Genomic DNA, 24,034 nt, shown 5'->3' with positions numbered 1-24,034 from the left:
ACAGGTATACACATCCTCTTTTGTCACAGAAGTATACGAGAGAGAGAGCTCATCTTCATCCTCTCCTCACCAGTAGTCTGGGTTCTCCATCTTGTCCAGGAACTCATCCAGTTCATCTTTGTTCCTGATGGGCTTAAAGATCTTCTTCCCGTCCAGGTTATAGCCGATGTGAGGATAGTCCTGGTACCACTCCATGGGAATGTTGCCCACTGTGTTACGAATGTCCTGGGAGAGAAAGGAGAGAGACAGAGAGAACCGTGTCAATAACCGTGTCGAAAAACACTTGAGGACAAAATGTTTGTCTTAGCATTAGACAAGCTTGCACAAGGGCTGTTACAGTCCTTCTTATCACTTCTCATAGAACCCCTCTGGCCTAGTGGAATACGGAGTTGATAATTGTACTCTGGGAATAGAGTTTTTCTTTACCCTCATGAATAGACCCTCAGGCTGGACTGGCCTGCAAACACTCTCACCCTCATCATCCTTTTCCTCCATTCATCTATGAATGCTATTGGCTGGATGAGGCCTGGGACGGTAAGGTGGGTGGAGTACAGGGCCTGGCCTGGATGGTGGAGTACAGGGCCTGGCCTGGATGGTGGAGTACAGGGCCTGGCCTGGATGGTGGAGTACAGGGCCTGGCCTGGATGGTGGAGTACAGGGCCTGGCCTGGTGAGAAATCCAGCAGGTAAAATACCTCAGCTCATTCCACAACCTCATTATACGACGATCGGAGTTATTAAACTAAATGAGTACAGTCTGAAAATAAAGATTCCTTTGTATGAGAAATGACACACACTTTACACACCCACACGCGCTCGCTCACACACACCCACACGTGCTCGCTCACACACACACACACACGCGCACACACACGCGCACACGCACAGCTGAAAGCTCTCAGAAGTAGTGAGCCACTCTTTAAAGTGGAGCCTGCACCTGTGAGTGATTTCAATAACACCCCTACCAGATCCAATTAGAAGGGAGTGGGCAGCGGTGGCATGTTTTTTCTCAAAGCCAGCTGGGGAGACCCTCCCACACACACTGTCCATCCTCAAAGCCCCCACTCAACACACACACACACAGAATGGGCATTGGCACCAACTCTAGCTCCAGGTGACCCTTGAGAGGTTGAGAAGGTTGTGTTGTTGCGACTATAGCAACATGACAGTCAGGAAGCAGAAACAGAATAAATACTATTGTGATACTTCCTGTCTGGAAACACAATCTAACTTGCTGGTTGTTAATGGGTGACCTCTATAAAAGGTCACCCTGCCTTGCTGGCTGGCTGGCTATGTCCAGACCTCTAGAGAGCTATCACGCCGCCTCTGGAGACAGAACTACATGCTACTGCAAAAACAAAACATGTAGAATGGTTCCGTGTGGTGGTTTGCGAACTCTACGCCTGACCTTAGCCCTTCACCTAGCCTCGTCTCACACACACATTCTCCATATACACTGCTGCACTTCATATGGGCTCCCGAGTGGTGCAGCAGTCTAAGGTGCTGCATGTCAGTGCTAGAGGCGTCACTACAGACCCTGGTACGACTCCAGTCTGTATCACAACTGGCCGTGATGGTCAACTCCAACCAACCCCAGTCCCCCTGGCCTGTGTCACTGTCACCAATGCCTCCCTGCTTCACTGGGGCCTGGAAGAAAGAGAGAGTGTAACGGGGCCAACGACAGACAAAATGTTCCATTTGACGAGCTCCAGAATCACACAGACGACTTCTGGGCAAGAGAGAAAGTGTTTCGGTACGAGGGATCGAGTTTCGCCAAAGAGTGGGCTCTCACCTCCTCCAATGCACCAAGAGAGGAAGCTAGCGAAGCAAATGAGATTCAACGAGATGGGTTAGATTCGTGATTTATGCATTATTGTTTCCAACGTGTTGCCAGAACGTTAACAGGAGTTTTCTTAATCTCAACTTTCAAACACAACCGTTTATTTTGATTTACTATGGTAAGGATGACTCCAATACATTCATATAACACTACAGGGACAAAGAAAAGCAAACAGACTAGCAGGCCTACACGACAACCCAATAAGATTCAGCTGGAAATAATAGATTTTAAATAGACTTAGAACAAAATGATTTGATCCCGGGGTTGACAAGAGACAAGGAGTTAGTACGCTAACAAGCAAGAACTGAAGAACTGAGATTGCATACTCTACCATCACACAGTCATGTCGCCAAGAACTATTCTTAAATTGACCGCCGAGGTTATTAGCTGGCTTTACTGAATGTTATTTTTTTAGCACTTACAAAAGGCTGCCTGTTGTCGTCTGGCTGGCTGCTGTTAGGATGGGATTTCAGGACTGAGTGTCAGACTGTGCTGATGGGAGTAACTGCTGGACTGGTCACTGCTGTGGGCCTGAGAGGACTTTGACTGTCACAGCTGGACAGTGTGTGTGGTGTGTGCATGTATGTACAGTTGAAGTCGGAAGTTTACATACACTTAGCTTGGAGTCATTAAAACTCGTTTTTTCAACCACTCCACAAATTTCTTGTTAACCTATAGTTTTGGCAAGTCGGTTAGGACATCTACTTTGTGCATGACACAAGGAATGTTTCCAACAATTGTTTAGAGAGTGAATTATAAGTAAAATAATCTCTCTATCACAATTCCAGTGAGTCAGAAGCTTGCATACACTAAGTTGACTGTGCCTTGAAACAGCTTGGAAAACTCCAGAAAATGATGTCATGGCTTTAGAAGCTTCTGATAGGCTAATTGACATCATTTGAGTCAATTTGAGGTGAACCTGTGGATGCATTTCAAGGCCTACCTTCAAACTCAGTGCCTCTTTGCTTGACATCATGGGAAAATCAAAAGAAATCAGCCAAGACCTCAGAAAAGAAATGTAGACCTCCACAAGTCTGGTTCATCCTTGGGAGCAATTTCCAAACGCCTGAAGGTACCATGTTCATCTGTACAAACAATAGTACGCAAGTATAAACACCATGGGATCACGCAGCCGTCATACCACTCAGGAAGGAGATGCGTTCTTTCTCCTAGAGATGAACGTACTTTGATGCAAAAAGTGCAAATCAATCCCAGAACAACAGCAAAGGACCTTGAAGATGCTGGAGAAAACAGGTACAAAAGTATCTATATCCACAGTAAAACGAGTCCTATATCGACATAACCTGAAAGGCCGCTCAGCAAGGAAGAAGGCACTGCTCCAAAACCGCCATAAAAAGCCAGACTACGGTTTGAAACTGCACATGGGGACAAAGATCATACTTTTTGGAGAAATGCCCTCTGGTCTGACAAAACAACAATAGAACTGTTTGGTCATAATGACCATTGTTATGTTTGGAGGAAAAAGGGGGAGACTTGCAAGCCGAAGAACACCATCCCAACCGGGGAGCACGGGGGTGGCAGCATCTTGTTGTGGGGGTGCTTGCTGCAGGAGGGACTGGTGCACTTCACAAAATAGATGGCATCATGAGGAATTTAAAGTATGTGGATATATTGAAGCAACATCAAGACATCAGTCAGGAAGTTAAAGCTTGGGTGCAAATGGGTCTTCGAAATGGACAATGACCTCAAGCATACTTCCAAAGTTGCGGCAAAATGGCTTAAGGACAACAAAGTCAAGGTATTGGAGTGGCCATCACAAAGCCCTGACCTCAAACCTCCAGAAAATGTGTGGGCAGAACTGAAAAAGCACGTGCGAGCAAGGATGCCTACAAACCTGACTCAGTTACACCAGCTCTGTCAGGAGGAATGGGCCAAAATTCACCCAACTTATTGTGGGAAGCTTGTGGAAGGCTACCCGAAACGTTTGACCCAAGTTAAACAATTTAAAGGCAATGCTACCAAATACTAATTGAGTGTATGTAAACTTCTGACCCACTGTGAATGTCATGAAAGAAATAAAAGCTGAAATAAATCATTCTCTCTACTATTATTCTGACATTTTACATTCTTAAAATAAAGTGGTGATCCTAACTGACCTAAGACAGGGAATTTTTACTAGGATTAAATGCCAGGAATTGTGAAAAACTGAGTTTAAATGTATTTGGCTAAGGTGTATGTAAACTTCTGACTTCAACTGTATGTATGTATGTATGTATGTATGTATGTATGCATGCATGTATGGATGTACACGTACACACACACCTTTCTAAACGGTTCACCCGATATGGATGACAGTTCGCACTTTACCTATTCATTGTATAATTTCAAATCCAAAGTGCTTGAGTATGGAGCCAAAACAACAAACGTGTCACTGTCCCAATACTGTTGGAACTCACTGTATTAAAACTTTACACATTTCCTCTCAGGTTGATTTATTCTTTACAATGTTTTAGCTAGTGTGTCACAGCCAGCCCACCCAAACCAGTGTCTTAATGAGATGACAACATCAAACGGACACCTCAGCGTTCTCACAGATCTTACAATTGAGTGCAACTTGACACCCCTCGTTTTCAGTAAGACCTGCTCTTAAAGAGGTCCTTCTGACCCCCTTCATTTCCAGGGTGTGTGTATGTGCATGTGTGTGCGTTTGTATGACCACCTCCCTCAAGACTGGGGCCACACCATTTCTACCACAACACTGGGTAAGTCAACCAGCCTGATCACTGTACAATCATGACTATTATCAAGTCATCTATCATACGAGAACTGAGAATGTTTAGCCACCCCTTTCTGTAAAAACATGATGCCAACACTTCTCACAGGCCTATGGGGAGAGACACAACATGAGGACGGGTGATGACAACTTGAAATAAGATAGGACCAACTGGCCAATCATAACTGAATCATGACTTCTATGGTACTTGGTTCAGCTCCCAGTAATGGTATAGGGTGCTTCCAGACAAACTGATGCATCCAAAACTCAGCTAAACTCAGCTAATCCAATGGTTTTCAACGACAGCAATATGTCTGAGGAACGCAGCACTACCATCCAGCGGTGTACTTGTTGTATGTGTTTTGGTCTGAAACTTGTCTCAGGAAGCAAAGGAAAATCATGAAGCAAACAAACATGCAAACCTGGGTTTAGAATAACAACGGTCAAGAACTTGAATGAGACAGCATTTCCAATAAGAATAGCATTGTAGGCGTGCCATCATCCACAACGCTGATTATGCTGACCATGATGCCAGGCCGCCAGGGCTCATGGCTGACATGGTGGTACAAAGCCTGCCATAGACAGGCCAACAGACGCCACTAGGTCCCAAAACCTCAACCGTCAAATAAAGAGAAAGAGAAAAAGAGAGAGAAATAAAGAGAAAGAGGGAAAGGGGGAAAGAGACTGAAACAAAGAAAGAAGACACAAAGAGGGAGAGGAAGAAATTAATGGTAATCATTCAATACACCGAGTCCCTTAATCTGTTCCCCCCAGCCTGCACCTTTAGTTAGGGCCCCCAGCCTGCACCTTTAGTTAGGGCCCCCAGCCTGCAGCTTTGGTTAGGGCCCCCAGCCTGCAGCTTTGGTTAGGGCCCCCAACCTGCAGCTTTGGTTAGGGCCCCCAGCTTTGGTTAGGGCCCCCAGCCTGCAGCTTTGGTTAGGGCCCCCAGCCTGCAGCTTTTGAGGGGTAAGCTGGTGCTGCTGTCAGAGAGCAAACCAGCTGTGGTTGGTGGAGGAAAATCCAGGTCTGTCTCTCTCTCGCCATAATGAAGGAGGGAGCGTGTCTCACTTTTTCCGCTCCTTTGTGGCGCTGACCTCTTCCTCCTCACAGTGGCTGAAATTCCTTGGCTGCAGGAATAACAGGAGGATTGCAGCATGGAATGTGGGTAAGAGCATGACTTCATCCTTCATTACAAATAGAAAGATATGCCTTTAGGTATTTTTTGATGGTCAAGGCACCTAAGATAATTTATCTTCCCTCACTGTTGCTTGTTATCCCAGTGGTGACATAGTCTAACGCAGTCAGTGTGCATTTGAAGGTCATTGATTGATAGTGGTCTACAGATCAACACAAATGTGGACACAGAGGATGGCCAAAAAGCAACTGAAAGTGAAAGCTGGAAGGCAAAGTAAAATCACTACAGTCCACCAATATTGGAATAGCCTAATGTGACCCGTTTCAGGAAGCTAGGCGTATGTCGCATGTCACTACTTCACAGGAGAGGCATTTGATTTTTTATTTTATCAAAATGGCAGAAATGCCTTCTGGAACATGCACACTTTGATGTGCCTTAATAAAAAAAATAACTTGTATTCCATCTGTAAATACAAATAAAATTGTTAAATTACGAGCCTAGTTGGTTTAGCCACAGAAAAAGACAGGAACCTAGCCATGATTGAGAGAATGGCTGGGCTGGAAATGCCGGGAGAGGAGTTAGTGTAACCGATGTGAAATGGCTAGTTAGTTAGCGGTGGTGCGCGCTAATAGCATTTCAATCAGTGACGTCACTCGCTCTGAGACCTGAAGTGGTTGTTCCCCTTGCGTTGCAAGGGCCGTGGCTTTTGTGGCGCGATGGGTAACGATGCTTCGTGGGTGTCAGTTGTTGATGTGTGCAATGGTCCCTGGTTCGAGCCCAGGTTGGGGCGAAGAGAGGGACGGAACCTACACTGTTACATTAGGATTAGTCTGCCATGTAGCATGCTTCTGTCCATCATGTGAGCTGCTCAGTACGTGTTGATAGTCCATTCTACTTCAGCATTTTTTAAAGATATGTTAGCCATTGAGAACTACTTAAGTTAAGCTACTTTTTGCAAAAACATTGATGCTCTGAATTTAGCAGGTGCTATCAACAGATCAGTTGGAAAAAGTTGTGATGGGCTACTTTCTGCATACCCCACGGTCAGTGTGAACTGGAGTGACTTGACAACACTGACCCAACAAGATGCAGCTACAAACAAAGCGGTGTTAAATGGTTCCAGTCTGTCGTGCAGCATTCATCCATGAAAACGGGTAAGAGTCCAGCTACATTTTCAGATAGTATAAGTTTCTAATTTTGTCAGAAAGTTGTTTTCATGGCAAGTTAAAGCGTACTGTTAGCTAGCTAGTGAAAGTTAGCTTTCTGGCTTGCTAGCTAAGGTTACATGTATGATCTATGTTGTAATATTATTTGAATCAGACAGCTATTTGCATTGCTAGTTTAGATAGCTGTAGTACGAAATCTGCAGGTATGGCAATGTTTGTATTGGTAGTAGTCGGAGTTGGGATTATTCCGGTTCATTGTTTAGCTAAATAGCTACATGTCTAAACAAGAGACTCCATTTCACCAGACGATCACATGACCCATCAAGTTAGCGAGGTGTGTCTGGAGGTGATTACAGCCATCTATTGTATTTCATGAACGTCTAGAGACAATAGTGACCCATCCATTTAGCTAGATGTGGCTAGGTGTTGTCTAGACACAATAGTGACCCATCCCCTTAGCTAGATGTGGCTAGGGGTTGATTATAGCATTTATTTCACATGACCCATCAATTTAAAAACAAGTGTCTGGGTAAGCATCATCTAATAATTATAACTTTTTTATCTGGACACGTTCTGTTTTTGATATTGCTACCATCAGTGGTGTAAAGTACTTAAGTAAAAATACTTTCAAGTACCACTTAAGTAGTCTTTTGGGGTATCTGTGCTTAACTATATATATTTTTGACTACTTTTACTTCACAACATTCCTTAAGAAAATATTTTACTTTTTACTCCATATACTTTCCTTGACACCCAAAAGTACTCGTTAAATTTTGAAAGCTTAGCAAATTCACGCACGTATCAATCAACCATCCCTGGTCATCTCTACTGCCTCCGATCTGGCGGGCTCACTAAACACATGCTTCGTTTGTAAGTTACGTCTGAGTGTTGGAGTGTGTCAAATCAAAAGTCCCTGGCTTTCCATAAATTAAAATATGGTTTGCTTAATATAAAGGAATTTGAAATGATTTACACTAACTTTTGATACATAAGTACAGTGCCTTGCGAAAGTATTCAGCCCCCTTGAACTTTGACCTTTTGCCACATTTCAGGCTTCAAACCATAAAGATATAAAACTGTCATTTTTAGTGAAGAATCAACAACAAGTGGGACACAATTATGAAGTGGAACGAAATTTATTGGATATTTCAAACTTTAACAAATAAAAAAACTGAAAAATTGGCAGTGCAAAATTATTCAGCCCCTTTACTTTCAGTGCAGCAAACTCTCTCCAGAAGTTCAGTGAGGATCTCTGAATGATCCAATGTTGACCTAAATGACTAATGATGATAAATAGAATCCACCTGTGTGTAATCAAGTCTCCGTATAAATGCACCTGCTCTGTGATAGTCTCAGAGGTCCGTTTAAAGCGCAGAGAGCATCATGAAGAACAAGGAACACACCAGGCAGGTCCGAGAGAATGTTGTGGAGAAGTTTAAAGCTTGGATACAAAAAGATTTCCCAAGCTTTAAACATCCCAAGGAGCACTGTGCAAGCGATAATATTGAAATGGAAGGAGTATCAGACCACTGAAAATCTATGAAGACCCGGCCGTCCCTCTAAACTTTCAGCTCATACAAAGGAGAAGACTGATCAGAGATGCAGCCAAGAGGCCCATGATCACTCTGGATGAACTGCAGAGATCTACAGCTGAGGTGGGAGACTCTGTCCATAGGACAACAATCAGTCGTATACTGCACAAATCTGGCCTTTATGGAAGAGTGGCAAGAAGAAAGCCATTTCTTAAAGATATCCATAAAAAGTGTTGTTTAATGTTTGCCACTAGCCACCTGGGAGACACACCAAACATGTGGAAGAAGGTGCTCTGGTCAGATGAAACCAAAATCGAACTTTTTGGCAACAATGCAAAACGTTATGTTTGGTGTAAAAGCAACACAGCTCATCACCCTGAACACACCATCCCCACTGTCAAACATGGTGGTGGCAGCATCATGGTTTGGGCCTGCTTTTCTTCAGCAGGGGCAGGGAAGATGGTTAAAATTGATGGGAAGATGGATGGAGCCAAATACAGGACCATTCTGGAAGAAAACCTGATGGAGTCTGCAAAAGACCTGAGACTGGGACGGAGATTTGTCTTCCAACAAGATAATGATCCAAAACATAAAGCAAAATCTACAATGGAATGGTAGGAATGGTTCACAAATAAACATATCCAGGTGTTAGAATGGCCAAGTCAAAGTCCAGACCTGAATCCAATCGAGAATCTGTGGAAAGAACTGAAAACTGCTGTTCACAAACGCTCTCCATCCAACCTCACTGAGCTCGAGCTGTTTTGCAAGGAGGAATGTCAGTCTCTCGATGTGCAAAACTAATAGAGACATACCCCAAGCGACTTACAGCTGTAATCGCACCAAAAGGTGGCGCTACAAAGTATTAACTTAAGGGGGCTGAATAATTTTGCACGGCCAATTTTCCGTTTTTTTTTTGTTAAAAAAGTTTGAAATATCCAATAAATTTCATTCCACTTCATGATTGTGTCCCACTTGTTGTTGATTCTTCACAAAAAATTAGTTTTATATCTTTATGTTTGAAGCCTTAAATGTGGCAAAAGGTCGAAAAGTTCAAGGGGGCCGAATATTTTCGCAAGGCACTGTATATTTTAAACCAAATACTTTGACTTTTACTCAAGCAGTATTTTACTGGGTGACTTTTCCTTGAGTCATTTTCTATTAAGGTATCTTTACTTTCACTCAAGTATGACAGTTGGGTACTTTTTCCACCACTGGCTACTATATGCAAGTAAACATTTCACTGTACCGTTCACACCTTCTGAATCCTGTGCATGTGACAAATACATTTATATTTTATTTGATATAGTGTGAGTTTACCAGAGACTAATGTGAACAACCACATGACTTGCACCAAAGTCCGATTAGGATATAGGCCAAGGACTAGTGTATTTTTACCTGGAGTTTTTCCTTATTATAGACTACTACTTTTACCACTTTTTTTCTTGAAACCTTTGGTTGTTTACTACACTATTCACTTTGTTTAGCACATGGCCTCACATGTGAATCCTTAAAGAGCTGGGTGGGGTTTAAGAGGGTGTGAACTACACGGAATGGGTGTAGACAAAGAGCGCTTTAGTAGGCATACAAAAACATTCAAGGGGGCAATAATTACTTTCCCATTGTTCCTTACCTGCAGTATATGATTTATAGCTCAGAGTCTCTACTTTTCTCCAATGTAGAAAATAATATTTCAAATGTTGCTACATAGGACCGAATCCAGAAGGTGGGTCACAAATAGAAAGGTGGGCACATAGAGCTACCATTTTATAAAAGGGGTGTGGATGGATTTTTTTTTTAAATATGAGAAATGGGGCATCTGAACAAACAGAATACAAAGTATGAGGACCAACATGATGGGACAATTTATATAACAGTACCCAGGCTTCCTCCCAGTCTGTCTAGCTGATAAACAAGAACACATTTGGTTTGTGTCCCTTTTTCCTGTTGGTCTAAAACAAAAATATAAAATGCAACATGAAGCAATTTCAACTATGTTACTGAGTTACAGTCCATATAATGAAATTAGTCAATTGAAATAAATTCATTAGGCCCTAATCTATGGATTTCACATGACTGGGCAGGGGCGCAGCCATGGGTGGGGAGCCAGGCACAGCCAATCAGAATGGGTTTCCCCCACAAAAGGGCTTTATTACAGACATGAAACTGAGGAGTATTTCTCAGCTGTCCGGGGGACTGGTCTCAGACAATCCTGCAAGTGAAGAAGCCAGACATGGAGGTCCTGGGCTGGCCTGCTTACATGTGGTCCGCGGTTGAGAGGCTGGTTGGACGTACTGCCAAATTCTCTAAAACGTCATTGGAGGCAGCTTATGGTAGAGAAATGAACATTCAATTGCACATTTTAGAGTGGCCTTTTATTGTCCCCAGCACAAGGTGCAGCTGTGTAATGACCATGATGTTTAAATCAGCTTCTTGATATGCCACACCTGTCAGGTGGATGGATTATCTTGGCAAAGGAGAAATGCTCACTAACAGGGATGGAAACAAATGTTTGCACAGAATTTGAGAGAAATAAGCTTTTTGTGTGAATGAAACATTTCTGGGATCTTTTATTTCAGCTCATGAAACATGGGACCAACACTTTACATGTTGCGTTTATATTGTTGTTCAGTATAGATTAACACTAGAGAATCAAATCACATTTTATTGGTCACCGAATACAGGTGTAGACTAACATGAAATGCTTACTTACATGCCCCTTCCCAATAACGTAGAGTTAAAAAGTCAATCATATTTGCTAAGGAGAGTGGGTGTGGGGTGATTGATTTAGGATTTACAGTAGAGGAGATGTGTGTGTCTGATTTAGACACTAGAGAAGCAGAGTGTGTGTGTGTGTGTGTCTGATTTAGACACTAGAGAAGCAGAGTGTGTGTGTGTGTGTGTGTGTCTGATTTAGACACTAGAGAAGCAGAGTGTGTGTGTGTGTGTGTGTGTCTGATTTAGACACTAGAGAAGCAGAGTGTGTGTGTGTGTGTGATTTAGACACTAGAGAAGCAGAGTGTGTGTGTGTGTGTGTGTGTGATTTAGATTACACCAGCGGACAAGGAGACTTTTCTGTGCATTCTTGACTAAATCCCAGTGTTCCTTTCCTTTCCTCTAGTCAGACAGAAATGACATCACTAATGTACCCATTATTCCACTAGGCAGAGGGGGAAAAAAACCCTCCATATTGCTCACTCACAACCACTTATTTAAATGGACTATAACCTGAGTCCGTCTAGACAGAGGGGGGAAGCAGACTGGCTCATTGCTACCAAATGCATCAAAGTGCTCCAATGAGCCTCTCTCTTCACGCCTACTAGTGCTTTCCACAGAGTGAGCACGGCTCCAAGCCAGAGTGAGGCTGAAGAGCCCTTCGAAAAACCAAAACAGCTATAGCAACTTTTACATACACTGAACAAAAACATAAATGCAACAATTTAAGTTTTTACTGAGTTACAGTTCATATAAGGAAATCCGTCAATTGAAATGAATTCATTAGGACCTAATCTATGGATTTTACATGACAGGGAATACAGATATGCATCTGTTGGTCACAGATAGCTTTTTCCTTTTTTTAAGTAGAGGTGTGGATCAGAAAACCAGTCAGTATCTGGTGTGACCATCATTTGCGTCATGCAGCGCAACACATCTCCTTCACATAGAGTTGATCAGGCTGTTGATTTTGACTTGTAGAATGTTGTCCCACTCTTCAATGACTGTGTGAAGTTGCTGGATATTGGCGGGAAATTTGACACGCAGTCGATCCAAAGCATGCCAAACACGCTCAATGGGTGACATGTCTGGTGAGTATGCAGGCCATGGAAGAACTGGGACATTTTTCAGCTTTCAGGATTTGTGCACAGATCCTTGCGACATGGGGCAGTGCATTATGATGCTGAAACATGAGGTGATGGCGACAGATGAATGGCACGAGGATCTCATCACGGTATCTGAAATTGCCATCAATAAAATGCAATTGTGTTAATTTCCCGTAGCTTATGCCTGCCCATACCATAACCCCACCTCCACCATAGGGCACTCTGTTCACAACGCTGACGTCAGCAAACCACTTGCCCACATGACACCACACACGTGGTCTGCGGTTACGAGTCTGGTTGGACGCTTTCCCAAATTCTCTAAAACAACGTTGGAGGCAGCTTGTGGAAAATAAATGAACATTCAATTCTCTGGCAACAGTTCTGGTGGACATTCCTGCAGTCAGCATGCCAATTGCACGTTCCCTCAAAACTTCAGACTGCTGTTGCATTGTGCTGTGTGACAAAACTGCACATTTTAGAGTGGCCTTTTATTGTCCCCATCACAAGGTGCAGCTGTGTAATGATCATGCTGTTGAATCAGCTTCTTGATATGCCACACCTGTCAGGTGGATGGATTATCTTGGAAAAGGAGAAATGCTCACTAACAGGGATGTAAACAAATTTGTGCACAACATTTTAGAGAAATAACCTTTTTGTGCATATGTACATTTTCTGGGATCTTTTATTTCAGCTCATGAAAACATCGGACTAACACTACACATGTTGCATTTCTATTTTTGTTCAGTATAGTTTATAGTGTTATCACAATCAAAAGCATCAACCTTCTGGCTAGTAGAGCATTAGAGGATATACAGACTAGTAGACCAACATGATTATCTCTTCTATCGTGTAAACAATTACATGTAACTGTATTGATCCTTCGGGGGAAATTAAGTGGTCAGTGGTGCCATCCTGAATTTGATGTCAGAGGGGGTCATGACCTTCAGGCTCTCATTTATTTCTGCGATGGTAAGACACTCTACACACACGTACATTGTAATATTGTTGTATGGTGGTATTATACATTTTGTATTGTAGTTATGTAGTGGTGTAGTACATGTTATATGATGTACTGTTTTCTTTTTGTTTTGTGTGTAATTTAAGTGCCTTCATGTGTTAGGGCCCCAGGAAGAGTAACTTCTGCCTTGGCCGCAGCTAAATGGGGAACCCTAATATATAGAAAAATACTAGCCTTATTACTCTCACCCTCTCTGGTTCTCTCTCTGCGATGGAAAGACACTAGATTATCACTCGTCTGAAAGAAGGAATGACAATCTAAGGTCACAGGGATGGCTGATGTCTCAGTCCAGTCAGTCCTTCCTCCAATCCACTGTGTGTCATAGGGAATGAATCAGCCCCGTACCCAATGACTCAGTGGAACCAGCAAATCATCAACACATGTATGTGACTGTCCGTTAGAAATATCTCAGTCTGAAGATTCATTCAACATTACTGTTCAGTCTAGCTCGGGTTGCACAAGTCTGGCTACAGGTTTCCTGATTTCACACTTATTCCCCCCTGATTCCAGGAATCCTAAGGCCAGGATTTCATGAAAATCTTGTAATTTTGGAATAAATGTTGAACTCTACCTCTAGCCTACATACTATGTCTAGTGAAGAACGAAGGTCTATGTCTATCAATGAGACGGAGGTCAGAGGGATAGTGTTTCTGTCTGCAACAGAGCCACATCACTAGACAGAATAAAATTCCCTTTACCGTATGACCCGAAACCAACAAACCTCTTTAGCTCCCCTCCCTCCCTCCCTCCCTCCCTCTCTAGCCAGGCTGCTGTCACTTGGGACCACTAGTCTGGAAGTTGTTTTTGGACCAGGAACACATTCCTGGAACACGTGCAGCATTCCCGGCTCTCCGGCAAGGCTAAATCCTGGAAGCTGAATTTTTTGTTGTTGAGAATTCTCAAAAATAGCTTCCCTAAAAATAAAGTGACTGGACTGTAGGTAACTGAGACAAACTGGTGAACAAACTCTGGCTGGGCACAATAGTTCCCGCTTGACATCACTTCTTCCCAACAACTCACCCAAGTAAAGTCCATTTCTCCTTTTGGATCCTGTAGGCTGTAGCCGGACTTGCTGAGTATAGCAGAGTAGAGAAGCCTGGATTTTAGACGAGTGGCTCTGCATATGAGAGATGCTTCTGCTGGTCCCTGGAGAAAAGTCTAAGGATTCTCCCGGGGGTGTCCCATCCCCTCCCATCTCTCCACCCCTTCCCAAGTCTCTCCCCTAAGAGAATGTAGCCGTGTAGCCGAAGCAGGTTTAGCCATACGCTCTGCTCCAAGACGTTCCCTCTGCCATTGTCACAGCCCTCCGGATCGCCGTCTGTCCGTCGCAGTCAGAAACACACGTCTGAACATGGCTGCCCACTGCTACTTCACTGTAACAGGTCTGTTTGATTTATCTCTCCACTAAGTGATTTCAGACCCATCTCAAAGTCATCGTGCAACACAGTGACACTGTGCAGATGACTTATTAGCAATAGAAACACCACTCAGCAAGTGGATCCATTGGTTCCCCAAGTTTAGTTAGATTTTTTGGACATCATTTTTTTAACCTTTATTTCAACAGGGATGTCAGAGACTAAAAGTCTGTCTATTTTGCAAGCGAGCCCTGCGCAATACAAAAACGAACGTCAATTGGCAAGTATAGATAAATATACCATCCTCTCAATAAAAAAATGGTTCTGCGGCTGAATTTAGTTGATCCGTTAGTCTAGTGGATCCATTCATAAAACATTAAATTGACAAAACTTCGTTCTGGTTCAGCGAACAAATTGTTATGCTGACTTTAACTACTACGGAACTGATCCTGCAGACAGTTTCTCAAGTCCAACCCACAGGTCAGTGTTTCTGCACTGGAAAAATGTTCTGGACCAACTGGCGTCATGGTTCTGGACCAACTGGCGTCATGGTTCTGGACCAACTGGCGTCATGGTTCTGGACCAACTGGCGTCATGGTTCTGGACCAACTGGCGTCATGGTTCCCCAATAACGACCGGGGCACATCATGATAACCCAGATAAGATGGATGTTCTGAGAACTAAATTATCCCATGATAGTTTGTCAAACTAAGCTGCTTTTCCTGATTTAACAGGTTTTTAAAAAAAGGGACAGATAGGGTGGAGGGGGCCCATATGAAAGACAACAGGAATCAGGACCAGACCCCTAGCTAGCTAATGCTTTCACCAGCTGACGAGGGGGTGGAGGGTGGATGTGCCGGTTTGTGTTGCAGGTTTTGCGGTCCCGGTTCCCTGGGCCCTGTACAACCACAGAAGTCTATTAGCAAAGTGTGTTTGATATTTCAGACATTTATGTCCGTCTCTGAGGCTGAGGAGAACGAGACCCTCCGGGGAACAGATAGAGCTGCTGTCTTACTGGTTGTCAAGTGACAGACAGTTACTGTAGAAGACAGACAACCATAGAGAAAAGCAAGTCAACAGCATTAAATCATATCCACATTATCCTACTAAAGACATAAGTAGTGTTTTTTTAAAGACAAAAAGCAGTCATTTAGAAGAAATGACTAGTCTACTACTGTAGGAATGTTACATTAGGCCCTAAACCTGTAAAAATCAGCGAGGCAATCTTTCTGTGAGAAATTACACTGGTCACTGAAAACATTTATAAAGTATTAATAAAATACAAACAACGCTCGCTAAAGATTAGGGACAGCAAAAATACTTTAACGATTAGTAAACTTCAATTAGTCATCTCTTAAATAATTATGAATAGATCCACCATTGAGCACAAAAACACTTGATACAGAATATTTTACATAGAAATAACATCTGTCAGTGGGAATGATGATTAATAAATGGTGACATTTTTTTTTATAAATGTCTTATATACGGTATATTATGGACCCTTAAAATAAAGTTTTCCATGCCCCCATCTCCATCTGATCAAACAATAATGACAGTCCTCGCTCCGCAACACTCCGCAACACTACGCTTTTCCTGATGGAAAAACAACCACACATTTATGCTCATTTTCTTTTCAATGACTGAGACAACTTTATTAGATGGGGAGGATTTGTTTATTCAAAGCCACTGTTTCAAATTGTCACAAATGTCCACTTTTATTTGCATTTTAACAGGAAAGTCATTAAAAAAAATGGTTTTAAAAAAGGGACATCGCATGCATTCCTCTTTAGTCTTCCGCTCACGCTCCTGTGGCCTTCTGATGAGAACCATGAGCATCCGTCTCCACCTCGACTGCACCTGTGACCATGTTATCCAAGCATTCAGGATAAACCGAAATGGCCTTGAATGTGCTCTCTATGCATTTTTAGTCTCCTGATCGGCCTGTGCGTTCTGTCATTAATATGCTTTTGCTTCTTAACAACCAAGATCTGAGGCTGTCATGTCCATGACACATTTAAACTTGCATTGCCTATTGTGAATAACAGCCAGTAGGCTAGGCTGCACAGTCACATGCAACAGTTTTTACTGACTGCAGTGTGATACATAAAGTTGCTCATACAGGGCTTTCTTTATGCTGGAATTAGATGGATTAGAGTAACTAGTGAGGGGGTTTGAACTCCCAAAAATTGCTCCGCTTGCTTGGAACGGTCGGTCATCTTGTTCAGGCACAAAAAAAATGAGTTAAATGAAATGAACTACATTTAATGATTTATTGGGGCAAATTATATTGTATAAGCAATATGAGTACAGAGCTTTAAAGTTTGCAAAGTGTTAGAAAACTTAAAGTCCTGACATTTTCAGATATGATTTACAATTGTGTCTGCGGCCTCCACATTTTTTTCCCTTCCCAGTTGCTGAAGTAGGTCTAATTATACGGGCAGTGCCAGGCTGGTTGGTTTGGGCAGGTCCTCTTTGGTCAGTTCAATTGACGTCAAACATACAGAAGCCATCTATGGAAATGCATTGAAGCTTAAGGTTATGTACATTCATGGTTACTTGGAGATATGGCTGGTTTTCCGCCTGGATGCAGATTGAGCCTAGTCTTGGACTGAAAAGCAAATGGAAAAGCTCCAGTAAAAAGTTCACTTAAAATGGGTAGCAGTTGGAGCCCGGCTACTTTAGATGGGTGCTTTCTGAAGCCCATTCTTCAGCGTATAGCTAGATATTGTCACTGGTAACAGGCATGTGCAGACACAGCAGCCTGCCTCAGCCTCCTCTCTCCACAAATGTAGGTTTGCATTTCCCTCTAATGGGATCATTTATAATCCCAGTAATCTTTACTCTACTAAAGGAATCTAACCACCCCTACACTTTCCACTCAGCCCATCCAGAACAGGATGATGCCCCTGCTGAAAGAACATGTGCAAACGCGTGTTACTGTGTGTGTGTGTGTGTGTGTGTGTGTGTGTGTGTGTGTGTGTACGATGTGGCTGTGTGTATTATAATGTGTGTGGAGTGCACCTGTGCGATGTGTGTTATAGAGTGCGAGTGTGTGTGTTGCATGTGAGTGAGCGAGCGTGTGCGTGTTTGTGTGGCTTCTGTGACTGGCAGCAGCACGCAGCCCATTAGAGTTGTCGCTTACAGCCACCACTAACAGCCTCTGGAAAAATGAAATTGGGCAGGTCCCAAGAAGCACGCATCAATAATAGGTAAAAATCAACACGGGCCTAAAACACTCCAGGGGGAAAAGATTTTCACATTACTACTTCTCCAGGTCCATTTAAGGGTCTGTTGCTTACAGCAAGCAAGATCCTTCTGGTAAGAGATAAGTTGCTGCAGTTTGGACAGAAGAACAGTGATGCTACCTACATGTATCACTGAAATATGAAAAACCTCCACCATAATTCATCTCCATGACTGAGCCATTTAGCTGTGCTTTGAGAGTTTCTTTCAATTTACTCTTGAGATCTCCACAATATATTTGGCAGAGGAAAATGAATGGTGACTTTGGGTCCTTGAAAAGGCGGTACTAAAATCGGTGTTATTCTTATTAGCCTTATTCTTAATTGAATACATGTAATTCCTCAGTATGATAACATGTATTTATGAGCGATCTAAATAAAGCCAGCCTAAGGTTAAAAAGATACACGCTTGATCATTAAACTGTAACAGGGTAGAGTGTTCCATGGGTGACTGGACAGAACACATCCAGACGATTAGGTCCAAATGTGGTCCCCTCTTCTCCATCTCTCATTATTACTAGACCTTTGGACCAACAGAACTGAGCAGTATTGCTCTGGTTCCCTTGTATTTCCAGCCTGTTTATATGCTTAATGGATTGTAAATGTACCCGAGAGAAAACACGCCATAAAAGAAAGGAAAAGGGTCAGAAAAGAACACTTTAACGACGGAAAAGCAGGAGTAAGAACAAGTTCAAACCCGAGAACAAAAGGTCCGACCTAATTGCATTTTTTAAGTCATTTTTTTCCAGGGGTTTGAACTTACCTCGTCCCCATTGAATAAATTAATTGAAGTCATGGTTTGTTGTGACCCTAACAGGTTCTCTGCCGTCCCACTCTGTACTTTATTTTATAAGCGCAGCTGCTCTCGCCGCTATGTCGTCTGGGTTACATTAGGAGCAGTACTGAGGCTGAGCCGGGAGACTGAATGTGATACAGCCAAGGCCCTTTACTCGGCTCTGGCCCGTCCAGACCAGACAGACACCCACAGGTCCAGCAGCCCACAAGAGAGAGATAAAGGAAAGAGAGAGCACGTCGCACCGGGCAGCAGCCTAAGCCTCCTCTCTGATGGGCCGTTTGGGGCCGTTTGGGGCCAGCTGTGGTCAGGCACGGGGGAGAGTGGGAGTTGTATCTGACTTCTGACAGGACTCTGGCCTGAGACAAACCCACGCGAGGGGGCTGGTGTCTGGCTAGAGGGAGGGAGGTCTGTGGCGGGGGGAATGGAGGGGGTTGAGAGTGCTTTCAACAGATGGGGGACTGGATTAGATGTCGCACCGTGGAAGAGGAGGTTATGGAGCTAATGACTGTCAGATGGCAGACTGACTGTATTTCCCCTTTAAGGGGGAAGGAAAGAGTGGGAGGGCCGCTCTGTGACAGGGAGATAATAAGCATTGTCATTTGTTACTCTGCATGTCAGCATTTATGAGGTAACAAAACGAGACATCTGAAGAAGAGGACCTAAGTAAGGCTGCAGAGCCTCAATGAATGCCGTCACGTTATAAGACGATTCCTTCCCTTGTTAATTGAGTGCTGCCAGATAAATGGCCCTCTGTCTGTGACAGCAAGACGGGGGAGCATTAGCTCAACCCTAAAAAGAGATCATGGATTGTATTGGTCAAATGAAAACCTTCTGAACTTAGTTACTCATGAACTGAATCATATGCTACAGATGACCACAGTCAGACCACATGCATTTGATCTGATGTTGGTCATCGAGTGCCAATTTCAAGCACTATGAATCCATCAAGAGGATTAAAAGATGCATTTAGCATTCTGAATAAATGGTGCCCATTTCTCTTTACTGTAAAAACGATCATAAATATTTAGTGCTGAAAATTTGGAGGGAAAAACATTCACGATTTACGACCTTGCTTGTTTGGGGACCCACTGTTAGACATATCTCTGTCAAAATAAATTGCAACGAACAAGGGACAAATAAGTATATAAAAATACCTCAATCGTCATTGACTTATAGCCTACTTATCTTCATGGAATAAGACTAATACTGTATTTCAGCCTATGAGTGCAAATTGATACTTTTTAGTCTGCAGAGAGCATTATAAAACGTTGACTGTTAAATCCATTCTATTTCAAAATTGGTTTCACAGGGAAATAAAAAACGAAATCAGACAACTCAAGATTTTATTCCAATTGCTTTGACTGGGAGAAAAAAAAGCAACCGTGTATTTGGAACAAGATGTCCTCCGATTAGCCGGTCTCGTTCCAAAGATGTCCTCCGATTAGCCGGTCTCGTTCCAAAGATGTCCTCCGATTAGCCGGTCTCGTTCCAAAGATGGGCTAATCGGAGGACATGTTTCAACACGAGGAAAGTGTTTATTTACTGCTGCAAATATAACAAACATCCCTTCTTTAATAACACATTACAACATTTCCTTCCAACCATTACAATAGACATCTCTATTGAATTCAGGAGTGGATATAAATATGAAATATGCCATTTGTATGTCCCAACCTTGTTAAAACAAGTTCAATCAGCAGTGACATTGACAAAACGATAAACATCTTACCTAAAGCTCTAATGAAATGTAGAAAATAGGACTTAAAAAATGGACAGTAGGCTACATTGTACGTTCAGTAGGAGAAGCCAGTAAGGGATTGTCCCTGGTAGAACTAGGTTACTACAAAGAATTAGACAAAAGGAGCGTCACTATCCTTCCTGGAAATGACCTGTCCTCTATAGGCCAGCAGCCCTGTTAGACTCCAAGTTACAATCAGGAAGAGGCTAACGGCACAGGCTTCGGTCGGCTCAGACCAAGGGGGGAACCAGACTTGCCATTTAAGAGGATTTACGGCATCCCCAAAACCAGAACGGCTTTGTTTTTTTTTTGAATCACCATTATTAAATTGAATATCAAAGCCATCAATTTGTGAAGAATTGTTAAGACAGATGAAGAGAGACCACATCATTAAATAGGACTAGTCAGACTAGCCGTCTAGCCCTGAACTGACGGACCGGTATAAAGGATATGAATTATAAGGACAAAGAGGGGAGAGGGCTGCTCACAAACTTTAGAATATTCAGACAAGATTAGAATGTTTGGTTTGTCACTTGAAGGACTTCCTTAATAATTTGACCAGTGAAATTAATTTTATATTCTTTCTACTGACACAATTGAAAGCAGTTGGATGATACCCCTGGGAAAAAGTTAGAAAGTACTGGGTACATCCGAAGTTAATGTTTGTTACCAAACAGTTGGTAACCCTATGAGAATGACCCTGTCAACCCTTACAATCTGTCCCAGTCTGTATGTAAACATTACGTATAGTACTGTGAGTAATTGAGAATTTTCATGCTAGATGAACAATCTGTTTAATGCCCGTCTGGTGTCAGGCAACAGGAAAAAAAATCTCTGGGGCTTCTGGAACATTAAGAATTGGTTTATGCGAGTTCAAATTGCTTTCAGTAATGAGTAAACATAACCATCCTCAATGTTTCAACGTCCCATCACACAAACAGCAGGGCCGACATCTGTCATATACAGTAGATTCGGAAAGTATTCAGACCCCTCAACTTCTTCCACATTTTGTTATGTTATAGCCTTATTCTAAAATTGTTACAGCCTTAAATAAATAAAAAAATATCAATCTATACACAATACCCCATGACAAGTGAAAACAGCTTTTTAGACATTTTTGCAAATGTATTAAAAATAAAGCACAGAAATAGCTTATTTACATAAGTATTCAGATCCTTTGCTATGAGACTCAAATTGAGCTCAGGTGCATCCTGTTTCCATTGATCATCCTTGAGATGTTTCTACAACTTGGAGTCCAATGGTGGTAAATTCAATTGATTGGACATGATTGGGAAAGGCACACACCTGTCTATATAAGGTCCCACAGTTGACAGTGTATCAGAGCATGCACTGTCAAGTCTCTGAATGTCCTTGAGTGGCCCAGCCCGAGCTCGGACTTGAACCCGATCTAACATTTCTGGAGAGACCTGAAAATAGCTGTGCAGCGACGCTCCCCATCCAACCTGACAGAGCTTGAAAGGATCTGCAGAGAATAATGGGAAACTCCTCAAATACAGGTGTGCCAAGCTTGTAGCGTCATACCCAAGAAGACTTTAGGCTTTATTCGCTGCCAAAGGTGCTTCAACAAAGTACTGAGTAAAGGGCCTGAATACTTATGTATTCAAAATAAAAACCTGAAATCACATTTACATTTCCCAAAAAATTAAATACATATTATTTATTTTTTAATTCGAAAAACCTGTCTAAAAACATTTTTTTTTCAATTCCATTTTAGAATATGGCTGTAATGTAACAAAATATTGAAAGTCAAGGGGTCTGAATACTTTCCGAATGCACTGTATTTGTGCAAACCTAACAGTCTTGAGAACGGTTCTTCCATTCGTCTTTCTGCCACGGGATGATTCAGTGACAAACAGGTGTGCTAGGCAAACTACCTGACCTATAGTCCCTCTGGACCAGATTGTATATTTTTGCTTCAAGCAGCATGACTAAATGGATCCAGTCCGGGTTAACAGAGGAACTCATAAATGAGAAACAACTCACTCCCACCACAGTGTGGTGGAACCAGTATAGACACAGTAACAGCATCAGTCTTGTGGGGGTTGGACCTAAACTAGAGGAGCTGTGGAGCTGTGTAGACACGGTGACAGCATCAGGTCTTTACAGTGGGAGTAAAGTCCTTTCACTACCTAAATAAAACACCAAAACAAATCACTCTGTCATAGGGAGGAAAATATTGATGGAGGGAAGAGATGGAGCTGAATGATGACACATTGTCTAGCTAAGTAAGAGGCTTCAACTCCCAGCTTGACAGCATTGGGGGTAATTTAGGGGCTATGCCCCAAATTTAGGGAAAGAAAAAAGATGAGGAAAGGGGTTCCCACTTTGAACCGCTGACATTTAATCTATCTTGAACTTTGCAGGATTTTTATGGGCTTCTTATGAGACACCCGGTGTGTGTCCAGCTCTCACACACAATCTGTCAGTAACAGAGAAAGCCCAGAGCAGCCGCTCCTCAACAAAACAACCTGACTTCCTCGTTCACACACTGGTTTCAGGAACATTTATTTGTATTATTATTATTATTATTTTTAACAGGGCGTTTCCCGAGAAGATCTAGTATTGGAAGGGTTCAATCAGGAAGATCCAGTATTGGAATGGCTAAAGCTGCATTATGTCACTTTTTGGGCAACCTGACCAAATTCACATAGAAATGTGATATCAGAAAGTATCCATACCCCTCGACTTATTCCACATTTTGTTGTGTTACAGTATGAATTCAAAATGGATTAAATTGATTTCTCGCTCTCACCCATCTATACCCATAATGACAAAGTGAAAACTTGTTTTTCTATATTTAAGCAAATTTATTGAAAATGAAATGCATAAATAACTCATTTACTTAAGTATTCGCAACCTGGAGTCAATACATGTCAGAATCACCTTTAGCAGCGATTACAGCTGTGAGTCTTTTTGGGTAAGGCTCTAAGAGCTTTCCACACCTGGATTGTACAATATTTGCACATTATTGCTAGGCAGCCATGTTCAAGTCTTGCCATAGATTTAAGGCGATTTAAGTCAAAACAGTTACTAGGCCACTCAGGAACATTCAATGTTGCCTTGGTAAGCAACTCCAGTGTATATTTGGCCTTGTGTTTTAAGTTATTGTCCTGATGAAAGGTGAATTTATCTCCTAGTGTCTGTTAGAAAGCAGACAACCAGGTTTTCCTCTAGGATTTTGCCTGTGCTTAGCTGTATTCCGTTTATTTTTATCCTTGCCATACCTAGTCCTTGCCGATGAAAAGCATACACATAACATGATGCAGCAACCACCGTGCTTGAAAATATGAAGAGTGGTACTTCGTGATGCGTTGGATTTGCCCCAAACATAATGCTTTGTATTCAGGACATAGTACATTTCTTTGACACATTTTTAGCAGTTTTACTTCACTGCCTTATTGCAAACAAGATACAGGTTTTGGAATATTTTTATTCTGTACAGGATTCCATCTTTTCACTCTGTATTGTGGAGTATCTACAATGTTGTTGATCCATCCTCAGTTTTCTCCTATCACTGCCATTAAACTCTAACGGTTTTAAAGTCACCATTGGTAACATGGTGAAATTCCTGAGCAGTTTCCTTTCATCTCCAGCAATGGAGTTAAGAAGGATGCCTGTATCTTTGTAGTGACTGGGT

At 42.4% G+C, this 24,034-nt stretch overlaps 1 protein-coding gene across 2 annotated transcripts in view; it reads right to left on the bottom strand.

Moving 5' to 3' along the window:
• Positions 1–24,034, bottom strand: part of LOC100380787 (block of proliferation 1) — an 86,977-nt gene that overhangs the window by 24,997 nt on the left and 37,946 nt on the right. For both annotated transcript variants that reach the window (XM_014178542.2, NM_001173911.1), the window contains 1 exon segment: positions 71–225. In XM_014178542.2, the coding sequence (XP_014034017.2) occupies positions 71–225 (155 nt within the window).

Source organism: Salmo salar, chromosome ssa27 (genome assembly GCF_905237065.1).
Source record: "Salmo salar chromosome ssa27, Ssal_v3.1, whole genome shotgun sequence".
NCBI classification, from domain to species: Eukaryota; Metazoa; Chordata; class Actinopteri; order Salmoniformes; family Salmonidae; genus Salmo; species Salmo salar.
This window is presented reverse-complemented; position numbering and strand designations above follow the sequence as displayed.